The 20,137-nt window shown below is 41.6% G+C and overlaps 1 protein-coding gene across 1 annotated transcript; it reads left to right on the top strand.

Annotated features, from left to right (window-relative positions):
• The first annotated feature begins 3,517 nt into the window (after window positions 1-3,517).
• Window positions 3,518-12,845, top strand: LOC108140758 (hemicentin-1). The gene is made up of 6 exons (XM_017263742.2): window positions 3,518-4,431; window positions 6,232-6,437; window positions 7,053-7,207; window positions 10,036-10,246; window positions 10,350-10,607; window positions 11,548-12,845. The coding sequence occupies exons 2-6, from the start codon at window positions 6,365-6,367 to the stop codon at window positions 11,835-11,837; spliced, it is 987 nt and encodes a 328-aa protein (XP_017119231.1). The 5' UTR covers window positions 3,518-4,431; window positions 6,232-6,364; the 3' UTR covers window positions 11,838-12,845.
• Window positions 12,846-20,137: the final 7,292 nt, after the last annotated feature.

Here is a 20,137-nt window from a genome sequence, read left to right as displayed (position 1 = left end):
GAATCATCAAACATGAAATATTTTTCAAAAACTAATAACTCTCTTACTCGTTTAATAGACTTGAAGGAATTTTGTCTTCTTGTTTAATTCCAAATTATTGTTTAAAATACACAAGAATATCCTTTGATTTTATGCATCTGCAAAGAGAAACGGTCTGTTAATTTAAAATGTTAATTGTTGGATTAAACTTTTCAAAAGGCCTTTTAAAAAGTTGTATTTTCCTACTAAATTTATTCGCAATATTTGTTCTTACAATTGATTATCATAAATATTCCCCACCTGATACTCCTAGAAATATGCCCCATTTTTTACCTAAAAATGCTTATACACCGCACATTTATTCCACTTCTTAAATATAAATAATCTGCCAATAAAACAATTCATTGAATTGATTTATACTGCAATAATTACTAAAACATATTTGATATGTTCATATGAATATTATATTGTTCATATGAGAATTAATTATTCACCTTCTGACTTATTGCAAATCAGAATTTGAATTATTTATAAAAGCAATTTGGGTATAAGTTAATTGATAAATCCAATTAAGACTTTGATGGATAATTATGTTTATACACACTCATAAAATATAAATCTTGTCCGACGAACAAATTGTTAAGTTTTGATTCGTACAGACTCGCATCCAAACTAGTTTTTCAGAACTTAATTTATGTGCTTAAATCTCCCATTTTGGTCATTGTTTATTTTTGATATATTTAAGTCTTTCCCTTCCGGACTAATTGAAAGTCAGGAGTTCATTTATTTATAAATGCGCTTTGAATAAAATTCTTCCATCTGGCTAAGGGAAATAAACTTTAAATTTCGAGGGTCCTTTAGAAGGAAGCCCTTAATTTTTTGGCTGTGTGATGGGGGAGTTTATTGCTGCGCTCGGCGCTTCTTCCTGCTGCCTTGGTCTGGTCTTAAAAGCGAAAAGCCATTTGTATTCATTTGAAATTAATTTAGCATTCATTCAAGGCAAAGGAAGCGGGCTCGTACCCTCTCCGATCCGGGCACCCCTGGCATGCCCCCTTTAGCCCCACCCCTGGGACAGCCCCATTCGCTGTGAACAATAAATGGCGCCGGCGAGCTAAGCAATGGATAAATACGTGTACGTGGCATACATTTCGCAGGCGACGACGTCTGGGGGCCATGCCCACTTTCGCTTATCGATAAGCAGTTGAAGACAGAGCTTTCCATGGAACTCCTCCTGTGCTTTCCTCCTGCTCCATCTCCATCACCAAGCCCATCCCCCGCGGAGCTGGCAATTGGAACTACCACAATGCACGGCCAACGACAAGGCCTGCTCCACTAATTTTAACAAATTAATTGGCAACAATAAATTCACTAGCGAAAAGGTGAACTGATAGAATCTCAGCGGGTGGGGCAAGTGGGTGTTGGGTATAGATTGCTCCACTAATTTGATTTCTTGAATGGGCCGGCAAGCGTTAAGTATCGCCGCGGAGTCGATATATCCCAGATACCCAGTACGCAGTGAGTATGACCCACTCGAACTGATTTTATTTACAATTTTATTATAAACTATTTTCTAACTATTTAATAAATTATCGATTAACAAGAAATTTAGACAATTAGTAATTGTTGTTAAGCTAATATATATAAAACTTATCATTCGATTAAAAAAAACTGCCTAGTGTTCTCGGCTGAAACCCTACTTTTGGCCTACCATGATGACTATGTTTTTAAATTAATTTCTAATATTAACTTTGCGCAGAAACTTAATTAAAACCTAATTTTACGTTATCATAAGGTTTCTAGTCCTCAGGGGTATGAATACATTCAAATTAAGGATTGTAAATGAGTACATATTCTTTTGAGAAATTATTATCTTCATAACATGTTTATCCATGTACTACTTACAACTTCATATTTATAATAAGCTTAAAGCTAAAGCGCTTCAATTCTGAGCAGATAAGATATATTTTTGTCTCTGTTCCATTTGACCCGATTGCGTGCTCGTTTAATTATGGAATGTGTAAACTGCTTAGCACGGTTCCGCCTCCGCTTTGACCAACTCCCTGCGCTGTATTCCCATTACGATTGTTTGGTAATGGAATTCTATAATCAAATGTCAACTCACATAGACACACGCACACACACACACACACACTTGTACAAATGGGAGGGGTAAAACACCTTTAATCATTCGTAATGGCCGATAGGTGGCGTGTCAATTACAGGACCATTGTCTGTCAATTTTCTGTTGCAATGGCTCGCTGTATACCCTCTGCCCCTCTCCCCCCGGCATCTACCTGTACTTGTCTGTCTGAGTGCGTCTGTCTCTTTCTGGGCGCCAAGCTCATTTGCATTGCGATGTTGTGAGGCCTACAGGGCATTCCACAGTCAAGCACACTCGACTTTATCGGCCTCCGACCGGGTGGGCATTTTATTTATGAGCTCGTAAGGCATGCGTTGAAATGCCCGTCCGCCCCTGGTTTCTTTTTTTCGGAGGGACGGGCTGCTAGCACTTGTGAGGGGGAGTGCGAGTGGGAGTGGGTGGTCGGGGAGGATACGCTTTCGACGGCCACATTTGCGGGCTATAACACGCAACATTTGACATGGCCGGCGCAACAACGAGGTACAGGTGTTGGTACAGGCACCCCCCTGTCACCCATAGACCCCCTAAATCAGCCATGCACCCCTGCACTGCCTCCAGCCCTTTGCCACCCATTCAACAGCCCCACAAATCTCTCTCGAGTACGACGCATGGACATAAAGTGAAATTGGCCTATAACTGTCTGTTCAATTGTTTCTGCGCGGAAGGAGTTCGATGGCGATGGCGATGGCGATGGCGAATAGCCATACCTATTGCCTATACCAATACCTATATATTGCGGTAAAAATCACATTTCCATGGCCCCGTGTAAATCATTCATGGGGCGAAAAAGGGAAAAAAAGTTGGGCTTGCTCGCGCTGCCAGTGCCCCGAAATGTAGACTATATTAATATGCCAAAACGAAGGCGTCTCTACTACGACGAATATTCATTTGTACGTGACTATGGAACATATTAGGTTCGTCTGGCCACGATTTGCACTCGGATTTGGTTTCGGCCGAGTTGCGTCTCGTGTGTCTCGCATTGAGGCAGGTTGTGCTAATAACCCAGATAGTACGCATTGAGAGCGACGTCTCTCGTGTCGGCTGATGGAGAGCGAAGCGATCCGGCTTGGCGGTTAGCTGGAAAAACCAAGGGATAAGTGGAGTCGACGAACTAAAAAAAAAAATAAGAGGAAAATAAACCCTTGCCTTTAAAATGAAACTGCTCATTAGGCATGCAAAGAAAGCGGCAACAAATGGAAGGCAAATTAATATTTGATATGCTCTGGCTTTCGGGGAAATCCTCTCTCCTCACATCCTCTCATCCTCATCTGAGAATGACAGAACGGCGCCTGCGCCAACGAACGTTTTTCGGAGTCTCGGTCTCTCCCTCTCGTTTCGGAGTCACGGTCCTGAATAGTCCTGTAAGCTTGCCGAGATAGACACGGAATCAGTTCCAGCACGCGAATCCTGCCGCAAGGATGCCCGTCCGCCGCCGTCGGAGAAATCAGTCACAGGGGTCGAACCGGGGAAAGGGAAAGTGCCATCACCACATTGCCACATTGTGCCACATTTAAAAATGAAAACAGACGAAGAAAGAATGAAGTGAGGGCAAGTGAGGAGCAAAAGCATAAGCAGAAGCATAAGCAGAAGCCAAGCCAAAAGCCGTTTAATAACTAAATCGCACGGAGCCACCGTTGGTCACGTCCCGAGACGGATACACAAAATGCCTCTCTCCGCGTATCGGTGTGTGCTCCAGCCAGCCCCTGCCTTAGTGTGAGTGTGCATACCTATAGGGCCGTAGCACCTAATGTGGCCAACATACACACGTCGGCCAATACAATAGCACAAGGCCCGCTCGTCCTTGTCGCTCGCCTCGCTGTCATCGTGTGCGTGACCGTGTCCGTATTCGTGTCCGTGTCCGTGTCCGTGTCCGTGCCCGTGGGTCCTTCTGGCCGCCGTGGGTCCGTGGGTCCATGTGTCCATGTGTCCGCTTCCGCCGAACGGATATATTTTCGAAATCCGCGCTATTAACCCACGCACCCAGAAAAGCTGCAGCAGAAAGCCAGGCAAAAAATAGACCTACCTACCTACCTACTTTTTTGCGCCATTGTCGAACGGATTGATTGGTGAATTGGTGATTGTGGAGTTGTTCAAACGCTTCGATTGCCGAATTGTGACATTGTTAAGCGCTGTTGGTTATTGTGCAACTGTTGCTGCTGAATGAGCGATGCCAGCAGGGCCGCCTAATTATTGCGCATTGCGCAATCGAATTTCAAAGCCAGGACTGAAAGTAACGCAATAGAATCTCAGATCGGACGCCAAGGATTGAAGAGAATGACGTTGATGTCATTTGGCAGTCATTGCGGAGACCCGTAAGTGAAGGAATTTAATTTAATGCGCCACAAGGACGAGCGAGAAAAACAAACAATAAATGGGGTCCCAAGTCCTAGGGACTGACCGGCCAAACTGCGGTCGCCCTTTGTCCGACTTTTCCGTTTGACAGGTCTGAAAAGTTAGGAAAAGAACAACAGAATAACGTTGTTCGCTGGCCGGATAAAAAAACTTTTGTTTAATTTCCATGGAGAGCGAAGGGGACACACGGCGAGGCGATAATTCCGCTGTAATAGCTGCGGAAAAATGAACCTTTTTTTTTGCCAGGAACCAGGAATCAAGCAACTGGGCAAGTGGGCAAGTGGGCAACTAGGCAACCAATAAGCCGTCGGCTGAAAGGCTAAAAGTGACCAAAACAAATGGCGGCAACCGGACCGGAGTGCTGACCCTCGGAGTCACGCAGCTAATTGGACTGACAACAAATGTATATTTTTGAGTAATGACTGGGATTATGAAAGACCGCTCTAGGAGCCCCGGACGTCTCACCAACTGACTGATTACTGAGTTGGAGTCATAAATAATGAGCGGGACACCCACGACGAGGTCTCGGGGGAGCCATGGCAGCAGACTGACAAATTTGCAAAGAGGAAGACGAGGAAGGAAGACCGAAAGCAATATTGAGTTTATCCAGATCCAGATAAAACTATATATATAGTTGACAAGGTCGTTTAGCCAGGAGCTCAGCTTGGGGAAACTTTTTAATTTCATCCTTCGAGAAGTTTTTGACTTTTGCTTTAGTTTGCCATTCAGCCCGTGGACCCCCCCGCGAATTCCCCCTTACCTTTGCAATGCCCCGCAATTGCGAGCTCGCCAATCCCATCGCTCACGAATGCAGTTCCTGAGGCGGATCTGAAACGCATTTGGTTGCCTGGCAACCAAGTCGACTTCATCCGGCATTAACCTCATTAGCCCGTCGTTCAGATGCATTTTCCCCGGACGGCGATGGCTCTTGTTCTGTTAATTGGAATTGCAATGCATTGAGTTCCATAAATGAGCACACATAAGTCGCCGAGAATCAATAAATTATGTTTAATCGTCGGTATATGCAGGAGATCCGTAAAATAATAATGTTTGCAATTGGTTAAGCTGTTGGGAATATTTTACTCAGAATATATTCTTGGCAGTGACAGTTGGTCGATTGCTGACCCACTTTCAAACCTTATTTCTTTCGACAATTCATCTAACACCATAAAACTTTAATTTAATTAGAGAGTCGTTTAATTGGTCTAATTTCTTTAATAAGCTAGCCAGCTAGTTTGGCTTGCGTGTTTTGGAAAAAAGCGATACGCGATAACACTTAATATTTAATAACATGAAAAAAAAAGAAAGCCAAATGGATTAATTAGTGACCCACATTTTTTTAATTCATTTATTGGTTTTTAATAATTAATTAAGATTGGTATTTTTGCAAATGTTTTAATACTGAGAAATATAATGAATTTTTATTTGATTATTTATCAGTAAGGTGATATTTATGGTTTCATTGTGTCGTTTATTAAGGTTTATCGGTTTTATTCAATCATTTGGCCATCTAAGACTAATGAAACTGACTGTATTAAACAATTGCCGTAAAGCGAGGACAATTTTGCGGTTGGGGTGCGAAGCATATTGGCTTGGCCCACTCCACGAATGCCTCTCCCCCACATGCTGCATATATATATATATATCTCCCATCATTTGTCCGGCAAATTGCATTCCCATGGCCCCCAGCTCATTTCCAGGCGCGTCCTTTGCCTTTGGCCCCATAAAAAGCGCTGGTAATAATATTTCCTCCTTTGCAGATTATTAAACCTTAAACCGTAAACGGAGCAAATACAACTGCCGGCAGGAGCGGAGCACTCCTCCGGGCCATCAGAGTAGCAGCAGTAGCAGCAGAAGCCGAGGAAGCAGCAGTCCTAGTGGAGAGCATAAAACATGTGGACCACGGACTGCCCGAGAGCGTTGAAAGCGATTTGCCTGGTGCCGCTGTGGCTGGTCCTGCTCCTCGGTGAGTTTTTTATTTCCCATTAATGATTATATTTTTCGTAAAGTGAAAAAAAAATGATGGCGATAAGTTCACAGTAACAAGTCTTCAACAAGAGAATTTAAAAGCGAAAGGTGGCGTTTGGCTTAATTAATATAACTCGGATGTTACAAACTTTTATTTCCTTTTCAATCTCTGATTTTAACATTTAAATCTTTAAAATTTGTAAAAAATGTTTAATTATCAATTAAGATAAAATAAATAAACATCCCTTTGCAAAGAATAAATACAAATTCCTTAGAATGTTAAATACTTAAATAATACGTTATATGATAATTAAATAATGAATCACTATCATGCATATTTGTGAAATATGCCAATATTTGTCTAAGCTAAATTGTCCATATCGATTTGCAATACTTATTAAAAAACAGATCTGATAAGCTTAATATGTAATCAACGTGTTGTCAACAAAGTCTTCTTCTTCTGAGGCGAAATTCAATTGGCAAGGACTTTATTTATGTGAAATGAGAAAACTGACCTTTTGCACATGCAAAAGTACATAATTGATGGGCGGTTTAAGTGATATTTTGGCCCTGTGCATGTATTAATGCGACTGCATCCCCTGTTTGCTTACAGATTGCGGCCTGGTCGGCGGCGAGGTGCCACCGCACTACTGGGAGACCCCGTACTCGCAGCCGTACTTCGACAACTCCTCGAGGCGCGAGGTCACCGCAACCGTGGGTCAGGCGGCTCTATTGCACTGCCGGGTGCGGAATCTGGGCGATCGAGCGGTAAGTGGGGTCAGCACTTTTGCTTGGTTGGTGCTTGGTTGGTGCTTGGGTGGTGACCCACCCTCTCGGCAATTAATATGCCCATGTTGCCTGCTGCTCGTCGTGCCCCTTTGGGAGCAACATTATATTCGCATAAGGCATAAGGCATAAGGCATAAGGGAAAACAAACGACCTGCGGCGGTCGTGTGGCAGATTTGTAGATTACTTTTAAAAGATTACGCCATAAAGTTGGTGGTCTGTGGGTTGAATGCGCCTCGAACACCCAATAGCACTTTGTGTTTTGGATCGCTCTGGTTTGCACATTTGTAACACGGCTTCGCTTCCGCTCCCGGCGATTTGTTAGCAATGCAACAACACAGGACCTGTGTGCCACCCTCTGACCCTCTGACCCCCGACCACCAACCCCTCTAACCTTTTGTCCCTTGGCAAGCGCTCTGTGGCTGTGCAATTATGCGGTGTAATAAATTTTACGTTGTCCGTGTCTTGGGTCCCGTGGCCCCCGTTTTGCGCCAGGAAGCGACAACGATGTCAGCCACGCTCGTTCGCCCGCCCAACTTTCAGCAAGAAGTCAGTTGAATTGAGTAATTAACGCCGTGCTGTGGAGCTCTGCAGCTGGAGCTGGAGCTGTAGCTGTATCTGTGGCTGTAGCTGCGGAGCTTTGGATCCCAATTCCGAACTGTGTCCCTAATCCTCCGACACAGGCATTGTCTCCCGTTATATGCGGCTAATTGGCGGTGTCTCCAGCACGTTGAATACGCCATGCTGCATGCTACATGCTGCACGACTCCCATCTCGGGATTCATTTGCCAGTCACTCAAAGTAACCGCCCAAGTTCCGTGCTAATTGATTGTCGCAATATATGCACGACATGAAAATTTGCCTCTAAATGGCATTTTTGCAATTCGTTGCATACTTCAGGGGGATGGGTGGGGGCAGACTCAAAGGAAAAGCCGATGGAAAACTAAACGATGTCTAATCACTTTTGGGAAATGTAGTTTAAGTGAAGTAAACTAGTTCATTGAGTAGTCAGCTTAATAGCGTAACTTTCCTTCTTACAACAAGACTTTCGTAAATTTTGAATTATTAGGAAATATATTTAGCATAGCGGTAGTTGAAATAAGGGTAACTAGTTAAGAAATGTACATATTTAGTTTGCATAAGGCAAGAGGTAAAAAAACAATTGTTCAATTGTTTTAATTGTTTTCAATTAAAAAAAGCTAAATAAATATATTTTTTGTAGACACACATAAATTTATTTTATATTTTTTATTTTTTGTATTTTTTTGTGATAATCAAGCATTGAATTATATTATCATGTTTATCATTAACATTATTACAAGAATATGACATATTTCGCTATCCCTTTAATTAATCGGCTTATAACTTGTATTTTGAAGCAAATTGGTTTTTCTGTAAGTTGAAAACTTAATACTTTTCATTTTGCATTAATCAATCATTGCATATTATGAATATAATTGAATAATTGCGGTGATAACCAAAGACTCGCCTTGAACTTATTTGCACTGGGGAAATGCAATTAATTTTAATTGAACATTGAAAATTAGCGAACGGATGTTTAATGAATGTATTTTAATTTAAATATAAATCAAACGGCTTCTTTATGAACACGACAGGCCAAGCACTAATCCATAATTAATTAAACTTAAACAAACGAGCAAATTAAGCATTGCACAAAGGGAGTGCTTTATTTCCTTTTGCCAGAGGCTGCCATGTACTCGAAATCCAGATTGTATATTAAACTATTCGAAACTGAGCCCCACTAAGTAACCCAATGGCAGCCATAAATTACATTCCAGACAAAGCCGAAACAGGCAATTAATGAATTTCTAGTTTCCCCGCCCACAAATGGCAAAACTTTGGGCAACCATTTAAAGTTGCTCAATTTGCTCGGCAGCTAAAGTATCCTTCAGGTAGCACAATTCTGGCAGCCAACACAAAGAACGAGTGGCAGAAATCCTTTTAAGCCGCCACACACTTTTGTTGCTCGAGAAAAATCCGGCTAATTATAAGAACATATAAAAGAGCAATTTTATTATTGTTTCGGGAAATAAGCCATGCAGAACGATTTGGGGGCTTGCTCCTCAGAATATAAAGTGAAAAGTTTCTATTTTAGAAACATTTTTATATCCTCAGAGACATGTCAAAAAGTTTTGCTTTTAAACTAAATTGAAAATGGCCAATTTAAAAACTTAACTCAAAGCAAATGGTTTAATCTAACTATCTGTTTATGTACAATTATTATGACAAACAATCCATATCACAGACAATCTTATCTCTGTTATATCGCATTATAGCTAATGACAGATTTGGTAGAACATTTCGATGTTGTCAGTATCTAAGCGCCATGCAATTAAACGCCCCTTTCCGTGCAATGTTCACCTTGCACCTGACATCCTATAAAATATCACCGCACAAATAAAGAAACATTTCCATACCATGAACGAATGCGAGCAACTCCCCTTTGAAACACGAAATAATTTTTCATCCGCCACTTTGACAGCTGCATGAAATTTTTCATGCAAGAAAAGCAGCCCAATAAAGGCTTTTATTAAATTTGTACCCTCGTTTTTCTGAACATGTAGGTCAGCCTTTTTATTTGTGCCAAGTGGTTACAAAAGTTATTTTTTGTATATAAATATAACGCGATAGGTGGTTTTTGTTTTGAGGCAAGGGTTATTAAACTTATTAAACTTCTATCATTGGAAAACCCTTGAATTTCTGTCACTTGTTCAAGTTTAAGGCAGCATCCGTGGGTTATGTTTTACGGGCTCCTAACTTATTTAATGGCCTTTTTTCTGCTCCCCCAGGTCTCGTGGATAAGGAAACGCGACCTACACATCCTGACGGTGGGCATTCTGACCTACACGAACGACCAGCGCTTCCAGTCGCTGCACTCCGAGGGTTCCGACGAGTGGACGCTGCGCATCTCATCGCCACAGCCTCGGGATTCGGGCACCTACGAGTGCCAGGTGTCCACCGAGCCGAAGATCAGCCAAGGATTTCGCCTCAACGTGGTGGGTGAGTATTGGGGACGGAGAAGGAGCAAAAATTGGCCATCAAGTGGGCGGAGTGCTAATTAATGGCCTGCCCCGTGTGGCTTTTTATTACCTCTCGACGGCAGTGTCGCGGGCCAAGATCCTAGGCAACGCGGAGCTCTTCATCAAGAGCGGCAGCGACATCAATCTCACCTGCCTGGCGATGCAGTCGCCGGTGCCGCCATCGTTCATCTACTGGTACAAGGGCAAGCGGGTCATGAATTACTCGCAGCGCGGCGGCATCAATGTCATCACGGAGCGCTCCACGCGCACCAGCAAGCTGCTCATCGCCAAGGCCACGCCGGTGGACTCGGGCAACTACACATGCTCCCCGAGCAGCTCAGGTAAGTCGGTTTGAATGCCAAGTCCCCAGCACACTCAAAAATTTGCCAAAAAGTCTTAGACACACAGACAAATGATGGAAGTAGTTCACACTCAAAGCCCTTATTTACCAGGGATTAATCTTTGACTCTAGCAAAGTTTTGAAAGTCTTGGCAACTTGCTTAATTTTTAATTTAAACATTTTGGTTCTTAAAATAGCAGCAATCTGCTCACAAGTCTTCTGAACTTTTTAGCTTCTCGGATGTGAAATTAAGAACATGACTGATTCTGCTATTAGCCAGGGTTTTCCTGGTGGACGTATTAAGTTATTGATACCTTTTATAAATAACTCACTGTGTCCCACGTGCGTCAGCCATTCTAATGGGTACTGACAGAAATACCTGCTAACCTTTGGAGCCCTTAATTTTGTGCTTACTATTCTATTTTAACAACCAAGAGAGACTTCTTCAGTGTGTTATTTTCCTTTTCCTTTTACGTAAGTAAGTTGAGAGTAGCATTAGAGACTTATTTTCCCTTCGGCAAAGAACAATGTTTCAAGGACTCAATTGAAAGCTAAATGTGAGTTTCTTGTTTTCATACCCGTCACTTGTAGAGTAAATATGTATTCGGTCAACGAAATCATTTTCAAGGGGCTTATTTATTAATTGGAAATTCGTTAGCATAGTAACGGGTATCTAATAGTCGATTATAGCGTTTATTCTTGTTTTTGTTATTTTATTGGTCTAAATGAAATTCGATAACTAGAATTTATTCAGTTGCCAAGAACGTGCTGTGTCAATTTCCAAAGCTTAATTTGAAATATTTGGTAACCGGGTTATTTTTCAATATAAATTCTTCCGGAGCAACCAATTTTGCGAGTGTTCCCTGGGCAATTATTGGGGACTTTGTGACCCAGCGGCGTTTCCATCACCACATTCATTTCCCGCCTCCCACTCGTTGCAGATTCCGCCTCGGTGGTGGTGCATGTCATCAACGGGGAGCATCCGGCTGCCATGCAACATGGCAATAGCAGCGCCAGCTCCCTGCGCCCCCTTCCAGTGCCTTTCGTCCTTGCCACCAGGATGTCGATGACGGTGGCGGCTGTCGCCTGGAACTGCCACTTCAACTTCTATGGCAACTGGAGCCCCGACTGGCATTGGCATTGGAACTGGAACAGGAACAGGAACAGGAACTGGAACTGGAATTGGAGCCACCTGGCCGCTGGACTTTTGGGCATCTGGAGCTGGAGCTGATGCGGCTCGAGGAGGTGCCCCAAGTCGAACTCGAACTCGAACTCGAACTCCAAACGCTGAGCGACAGTCCCGGCCAAGTTGGGACTGAACCGCTCCTCCCCAGGTGCATTTAATGAGGGCGGAGGAGCGTCTTACGAACTAGTGTACATATACAGTGTGTCCCTTAACGAGTATTATCTATAAGACATTTCCGAGCAGACAGGCAGACAGACAGACAGGCAGGCAGGCAGTATTACTAAAGAACTTTTAATCAACCACAGTCAACAGGAAAAGTCCAGGCAACAAGCACTATTCATACCTAAGAAAATTAACAAAAAAAAAAAAACAAAGTAAACAGCAGCAGTTATTTCCCATTAATCACAAAACTTAGCTGTGTTGTCATTGTATTTCATTTGAAATTCATTTGGTTTGACACAGGTTTGAAATCACTACAAACCGGCCAAAAGTCAGCAATTATTAAAAACCTTTTGGCCTACAGTTTCATTTGGGTTCATTGAAGCAGACATGTCCGATTGTATATACAATAAAGCACAAACATAAATAATTTGGGCCCTCGATTGTTTATTTATTTATACCAAAATCATACACCCTGCACGAGGAGTAGTGAAAGTGAAAGTGGAAGTGAGGAGAATAGGGGTAGGTAACCCCGGATATATATAGATGGTTATTCAGTGTATATGGATAAGTTTTTATCTGGTTGTCAGCCGCGAAATTGTTCTACGTAGTCCATCATCTAGTTACTGTGTAAAATATTCATACTTGATAATTGTACATTTAGAGGTCGGTTTTAAGCGGTCTTGATAAGACTTTTAAGCGATAAGAGCGAACGGGTCGATGTCTATTCGATTGCGGTTCAACCAAAAAAAAATTAAAAAGAATAGTAAATGAAATTAATGAAATTATTAAACTAACGAACGTGGTAAATGAAGCTAACCAAAGCAGAGTCAAGTATGTTTTTCTGTTTAAACAATGCAAAAATAAACGAACAATGTTTCTCCATAATAAATGAAAATATGGTTATGGTTAAAAGAAAAGTAAGCGTGCACTAATCGTTTTTCTCATTTCGTTTAAGGGGGATTCATGTGGCAGCAACTTAACGAGCCACATAATTGGGGAGTAAAAGTTTCCATCCTATTATGGCAGCATTTAATTAACGTCCGATTTGGTGGCCCGTACGCATTGCAGAATCGCCTCGATCATCTTCATTATGCATACGCCACGTTGGCCCGCAAATCCGACAGCCACTGGCCACATTCGGTGGCAGCCACAATCCATGACCACTACCGCAGCCGATGTGCCCCCGAAAATGAAAGACTAATTAAGCGGCTTATTTGCGCGTATTAATAGACCGACTTGTGGTCAGCTCAGCATGTGTTATGTGTTATGTGTTCAACAAAAACCAAGCCGAAACTGGAAGTGGAACTGAAGCCCAACTAGCAACTAGCCGAGTGGTTAAACCAACATGTATTTATGTTTCGATTTAAAAATAGCAAAAAAGCACCCCACGCAAACAGAGACACCAGCTATACACACACTGCGGCGCTGCAGATATGTACTACACAGCCAAAATGGACTTATAACACTGTGTGGCAGCTTACGTGACAGGGATCAGGGGAAAAAAGGGTGCAAAAGTCAAAGGAAAATAAATGGGTTTTGCCGCTTTTATTTACTTGAGAGAGAGAGCGAGACTGTCCCGAAATGGGAAAAGGGAATGCAGCTAAAGATGATGCGGCAGTGGAATCAATGTAAAGGTCACAATTTATTCAATTGCCTTGTGCCAAGATATTTTTATGGCGTGCTCATGTGCCTGGACACCCGCATTTTGGTCCTGGCCATGAACAGGATAACCCAGGACAGGAGAAGACCTAATCCCAAATCACAACGGAATTACAAACTGGTAATGGTTATGTGGCGGAAGAAGAAGGTCCCGGTGTCGGGACTTTCGGCCCCAAACCCCCGGCACATAATGGCCAATTGATAGCCAAAAGGCATTAACACGCCAAAGAAATTCCCCAGGCTAAAACAGAGATGTTGCCAAAAAAGGCGAGCAAATTTCCAGCTAAAACACACACACTGAGCAACAGAGACGGGAAAATATTAAGTTCAAATGTAGCAGAAATCCAAAATACGTGCCATGACATAGAAAACAGCACTGCCAAGAGGGGGGTTGGTGGAGGGCTATGGGGCTACGGGTGGACTATAGGACAACGTTACCAATCCCTCAGCCACGCCCCCTTTTGAGCCACCCCTCTAAATGAAACTAACTCCTCTGTTTAGGTGCGCCGTGCGTGCGTGAAGCTAAAATCACGTCCAATTCGATGCGTTGCCTCGAGAATTTATTGGGGGAAAGGTCGGAGAATTCATACATCGATATGTTCAGACCCCACCTGATATGATTGTGTGTGTGTGTGTGAGCACATGGAGAAAAATCTGTTATAAATTCAAGAACTGATTTACGGGAACCCCAACTGTGGGTGGCTCAATATTGCTAAGAGTCCTATATATCAGCGATGGATTTTAAAACAAAATAAAGTAATTTAAACTAAGCAATCATATTTGTTTTAGGTATGTAAATGTTTTCAGACGTGAATTTAGAAATTTATAAGTGGTATTATTTCTAGACCGGGAAACAAATGCACTTTTAAGATATCATGCTGTAAAAGCGCTCAATTTGTTGAGGTCAAAACACAACATTGTGCACTTCTCCGTCGTTTGTATCCTGGCCTTCCTCGACAGCGTCCTATTCTTCCTGGCAGGCAGTGATGCGGCGGACACAACCACAATTACGGAGTCCACGCCGCTGTCACTACCACCACCAAAGCCTCCTCTTGCGAAACAACTACCGCAACTGCCAATACCGACACATCATCAAGCTCTTTACCGAACTCTGCACAAGAGGCCAGGCAAAACATAACGCCATCGGGCGCGGACGTCACCATTAAGAACACAAATAGGTGATGGACATCTCAGATAATATCTGCCGAACAGTAAAGGAAATATAATACAGAATAATGGGTTCATTACACATTCTAGATTTTTGGAAGACAAGCAATTCGATCCACTCTTATTTAAAACTTTCACATTAAAAACCTATATGATAGTAAGTAAAATTAATAACTAATCTTAATCATCATCATTCCAGATATGTTGATTTTGTTCAACCAATATAAGAAAAGGTGATACATTCGTTTATTTTCGAAAAATTGCAAGTGGTCCGAAAGTGGATTTACTACATAATTTTATAATTTCAGTCAGAAGTTTGCAACGCAGTGAAGGAGACGTTTCCGACCCTATAAAGTATATATATTCTTGATCAGCATCACTAGTAGAGTCGATCTAGCCATGTCCGTCTGTCCGTCCGTCTGTCCGTCCGTCTGTCCGTCTGTCCGTCCGTTTATATGCAAACTAGTCTCTCAGTTTTAAAGCTATCTGCATGAAACTTTCCCAAAAGTTGTCTTTCTATTGCAGGTAGTATATAAGTTGGAACGAGCCGGATCGGACGACTATAGCATATAGCTCCCATAGGAACAATCGGAAAAATAAATGAAAAAAAATTATAACTTTGCTGTTTTTTAATTTTTTGTTTAGTTCTTCGACATATAGTAATGGTTAAATATTTCCGATTTACGGTTTAAATTTCATCAAAATCGGTCGACTATAGCATATAGCTCCCATAGGAACAATCGGAAAAATAAATGAAAAAAAATTATAACTTTGCTGTTTTTTAATTTTTTGTTTAGTTCTTCGAGATATAGTAATGGTTAAATATTTCAGAATTATGTTTTAAATTTCATCAAAATCGGACGACTATAGCATATAGTCCCCATAGGAACAATCGGAAAAATAAATGAAAAAAAATTATAACTTTTCTGTTTTTGAATTTTTTTTTTAGTTCTTCGACATATAGCAATGTTTAATTATTTCAGAATTATGGTTTAAATTTTATCAAAATCGGACGTCTATAGCATATAGCTCCCATAGAAATATTAAAAAAATATAAAATAACTATCTAATAATTGAGCTGCAAATCATCATAGTTTCAATGTTTTTCAGCATATACTCAAGTAAATCATAATTTAAATGTTTTCAAAAGTATTTGATTCATGCAATAGCTGCAAGGGTATATGAACTTCGGCTTGCCGAAGTTTGCTTTCTTTCTTGTTATTGGTAGTATAAGTTTGACCTCGTAACAAATAGAACTTATTACATATTTTCGCTGTGTAAAATAAATGCTCAGTGAAAAATTCAATATGAAATGCTGGCACCAAGTAAGAAGACATAGACAAATGGCCACCCGTCTCTTAAGCGGATAAAAATGACTTACGCATCGAGACCTTAGCAACTTACCTGGACTGCAGGACTCTTAAAAGTGTTTAATATTAAATGATATGAGCAACTCGACTGGCTTTATTGCCCAAGCTTACCCCACTTTGAACCCCTTTTTTCTTTGCTCCAGCTGCACTTCACTGAAAACGAGTGGCATAGTTAATGGCTCAGAAGCGTACGAGCGAATGAAGTGCAACAACAACTGGGCCAACAACACCAGCAGCAACAGGAACTAGGAGGAAAACCGAAAATAAATTTATGAAATTTTCATCAACATTTTTGACAACAACAAACGAATTCAAGACGCAACGGGCGATGGGCCAAGAAAAAACATTTGTAAAATGGAAAATTGTGGGGGAATTGTTTAAACGCATGGAAAGTGCTCAAGTGCGATAGAAAGCTAGAGTGCGTAGAGAAAAACCTCAGGCACACAGGAAGAAACAGAAACTTTTCAGTAAGACATATCGACTTAAGCAATGCTGTTACCTGCTGTTTTTAAAATCAATTTGCAACTCCAATATTAAGCACACTTAGGAAAATGCTGAAAAGAAAATAGGCAGAAGTGGCAGGAAAACTCTGCGGATTCCCATAAATTTATAATATTTATTTATTCCTTGTTAAAGAAATGAGGCAATGTTCTTATATTTTTAGATTTGCAATCATATATTTTAAACCAGAAATACATTTTAAGCAGCCTTTTTATGCCATCAAACAGATGTATTAAGCAATTTCAAATTATGGAGCTACTTTAAATGATTCCTTTTAAATTATAGTCATTCGCGACACTGAAAAACACCCCAATTTAATGAAGGAAAAGTTAAATTTTTTCCTGTGCTCAGTAAGTTGGGGAAATCAAAGAAGAAAAACCAGCCAGGCACGCCATGGCAAATGGAAAGCGACAACAGCAACAACGGCAGTAGCTAATGAAATCTCTCAAGTGCATGGAAATTGGTAATCGGATGTGTGTGTGCGTGCAAGGGAGAGGGAAGGGGTAGGGAAAGGGAAGGGGAATGGCACCGAGGTGTCGGAAATGACGTTTGAAAGGGAAAGGGGATAAAAGCCAAGTGAAATTACTGTGGCCAATTGCATGGAAACTACGCACAGGATGCACTCGAAAGTTCCGAATTTTGCAACAGTAGTTAGCAAGGGACTAAGCGAATCAACCACAATCAGATAATCCCAATCCCAATTCCTTCCCCAGAGAAATTGCCAACGAATTAAGCACAAAACTTTTGGGATAATTTCTCAATTTCATACCCATCTTTAAGCACCAAAGTACCATTCCGTCTTCGGCTTGGATGATTTATGATTTGAGTCCACATTTGCATAGATACATTTATCGATACATTCAGGTAAACAAAAGACAATGGAGAAAGCCCCCATATTTTGGCCCATCCAAATATTTGTCTAGCTTGAAAGGAGGGCGGATGTGGGGAATTTAACGGTAATGTTAACGCTCACTGTAACGGCATAAACCCGATGGCTTTCCATATTGTCTTCGGCACCAGATCAATCGAGTGGAAAATGTTTCGACTGGAGCTGCGGGGCAATCGGTTTATCGGATATCTCCATTATATTTATCCAATAATTGGCCCACAAGCGTTCAGAACAGATCCAAGGATAACTTTATAAAGTGCTGGAGCACAAGGTGAGATTGCATTAGGAGCTGTCAATGAATGGACCAAAGTCAAGACAAAGGAACCACAAAATTGCTGAGAGTTTTCGAAGCAAAACAAAGGCACCAGCAGAGGCTACACAAGAGGGTGGTTCGAGGAGGCTTGCGACCAGCATGGCAAAGCAGCCAGGGGGTGGACGTCCTGCGAGGGGAATGCAGGTGGAATGACTAGAAAAGCCAGTTTGTCCCTACAATTGGCCCAAAGCGTTCTATTGTGCAGATGCTGTCCCCCATTTCCCCAGCACCCCCTGCGGCTGTTCCTTTCCCTGCTTTGGTCTGCTCATGTTACCCCTTAAGCTCAACTTTTTTACACACAGATTAATATTATATAGTTTTTCATACAAATAAAGGAGGTCTAAAAATGTTGTGTAACGAAATATTTATGTTTTAATTAAAGCCAACTGTTTTCAGGTTTTTTTTTCACGCATTTAAAGTTCTAATTTATAACGTTTTCCTAGGTTTGTTTATAAATAAAAAATACCCATGAGTCGACATCACATAAGGATATCAAATAGCAAGTGACTTATAAACATCAGTACTGTCTAAGAGAAATAAAAAGTACAATTTATTAAATACACACATCTATTTAATTGAACAATCTTTAATTGATAAAATTTGCCAAACAAATCTAAATATTTGTCTAAATATAGTAAATATATAGTTATAATGGTTCTCAAGGTGTTTTATGTATAATCAAGTTATTTAGTATTGTTTTCTTGGCTAAAAAATAATAGTAATTTTTTTCATTTTGTAATAAGTAATTTTCAATCTAAAGGTACTTTCTATAGTGTTCCTAAAATAAAGATCGACTTATTGCCAGATTTATTTGAAATTAATATATTATATCTTAATGCGTTCTCTGTCATGCAATTTATGACTCTCTCACTCTTTCCTTTCAGTGCAGAGAAACAGAAAGCTAGAGCGAGAGACTTTTCAGCTCGAAACGATAAACAGACTGACAATGTCAGCTGGAGAAGCTCCTTGAGCTTACGGAATCCCATAGAAAATACTCGATGCTGCATGCCGAAAAATCGTCGTTTATTCACTGGCCCCCAAGTTGGACCCTCAGATCCCCCAGATCCCCCCATTGGCATCCTTATAACCCACTGAACCCCTTCTTTGGCAACACCATCTCATTTCCACTCTCTGGGGTAGCACGTTTTTATGACTTAATGCTAACAAACGCATCCACGTGCCAAAATAATCGTCCGACTCTTTCTGTTGACTCGGCTCATTGTGGCTCGGTTTTAGCCCAATTTTGTTGCCAATACGTTTTAGCCATGTTTGTACAAAACGCAAACGGATTTGCCAATGTTTATGCCATGGATTATTGCGGCATGCGTAAGCCTGTCTACGTGGACTGCCCATCCAACCGCCCAGCCGCCGCCCAATTTTCCGGTGTGTGTGCGGGAAATCCGTGTGGCCAGAAAAGTGGCCAAGAACATAAAGCCCCAGCCATGGGCTATGACTATGACTATGGCCAGGTGCCCGGGCCGATAATAATAATAATAATAATAATAATAGCCCAGCGGCAACGGAAATGGCTAAAAAGCCATCAAGAAATTTATGGGCCAAAACTGTGAGGGCCTTTAAAATTCAACCCATTTCGTCAGATGTCAGATTTGATGCTGATTTGAAGGGTGCTTTTGCAGCATCCTCGTGCTCTGGCTTTGGCTCTGGTTCTGGTTCTGGTTCCTGCTCGATCCTGCAGCTGCCAATTAGCGAGCTATGTCAAATTGTCTCCCAGGCAGCAAGTGCTCCGAGTGGAGCATCCGCGTTGTTATAATGCGACATTACAGTAAAAAGCGCGCTGGTAAGCTGACATGCAACATTGCTGCAATTTTCAGAAACTTCTGCCACTGCACAAGATGTGATGACGACTGCGATGACGAATGGGAGTGAAAAAGCAGAGCACCCAAGGGAAAATATGGGGGTGTTCGGCACTCCGAACTGAGCACTGGGACTGGGAAATCTCAACAAGAGATTGAGTGGAATGCTGGAAATAACGAAGGTTGCCGCTTAAAGCTGTGACAGCTGCTATTGCGTATCGTCTCCCAAGCAATTGCACTTTTGTAGCAGCATGGGGCTTAACCCCCTAATGCCCACGCAAACAGGATTAGAGGCCATGGCAACTGATTGCCCATTGGAGGACCATCAAGATTCGGTTAATTATTCAAGAGTTGAGAGTTGCAAGTTGCAAATGCATTTCGGAATTCCGGTTGAATATGCAAGAGCACGTGGCGCAATCAAGGCTAGAAAATACCAAATGCACTCCTTCATTCGATCAATTCAACTGTTT

The sequence above is a fragment of the Drosophila elegans genome, unplaced genomic scaffold (assembly GCF_018152505.1).
Source record: "Drosophila elegans isolate 14027-0461.03 unplaced genomic scaffold, ASM1815250v1 contig_476, whole genome shotgun sequence".
NCBI lineage: Eukaryota > Metazoa > Arthropoda > Insecta > Diptera > Drosophilidae > Drosophila > Drosophila elegans.
Note: the sequence above shows the minus strand (reverse complement) of the source record. Positions and strands in the feature narration are given on the sequence as shown.

Coding starts and splice junctions, on each gene's coding strand:
- LOC108140758 (XM_017263742.2), top strand. CDS start 6,365: ATGTGGACCACGGACTGCCCGAGAGCGTTGAAAGCGATTTGCCTGGTG. Junction 6,438..7,052: donor GTGGCTGGTCCTGCTCCTCG/GTGAGTTTTTTA, acceptor GTTTGCTTACAG/ATTGCGGCCTGGTCGGCGGC. Junction 7,208..10,035: donor GGAATCTGGGCGATCGAGCG/GTAAGTGGGGTC, acceptor CTGCTCCCCCAG/GTCTCGTGGATAAGGAAACG.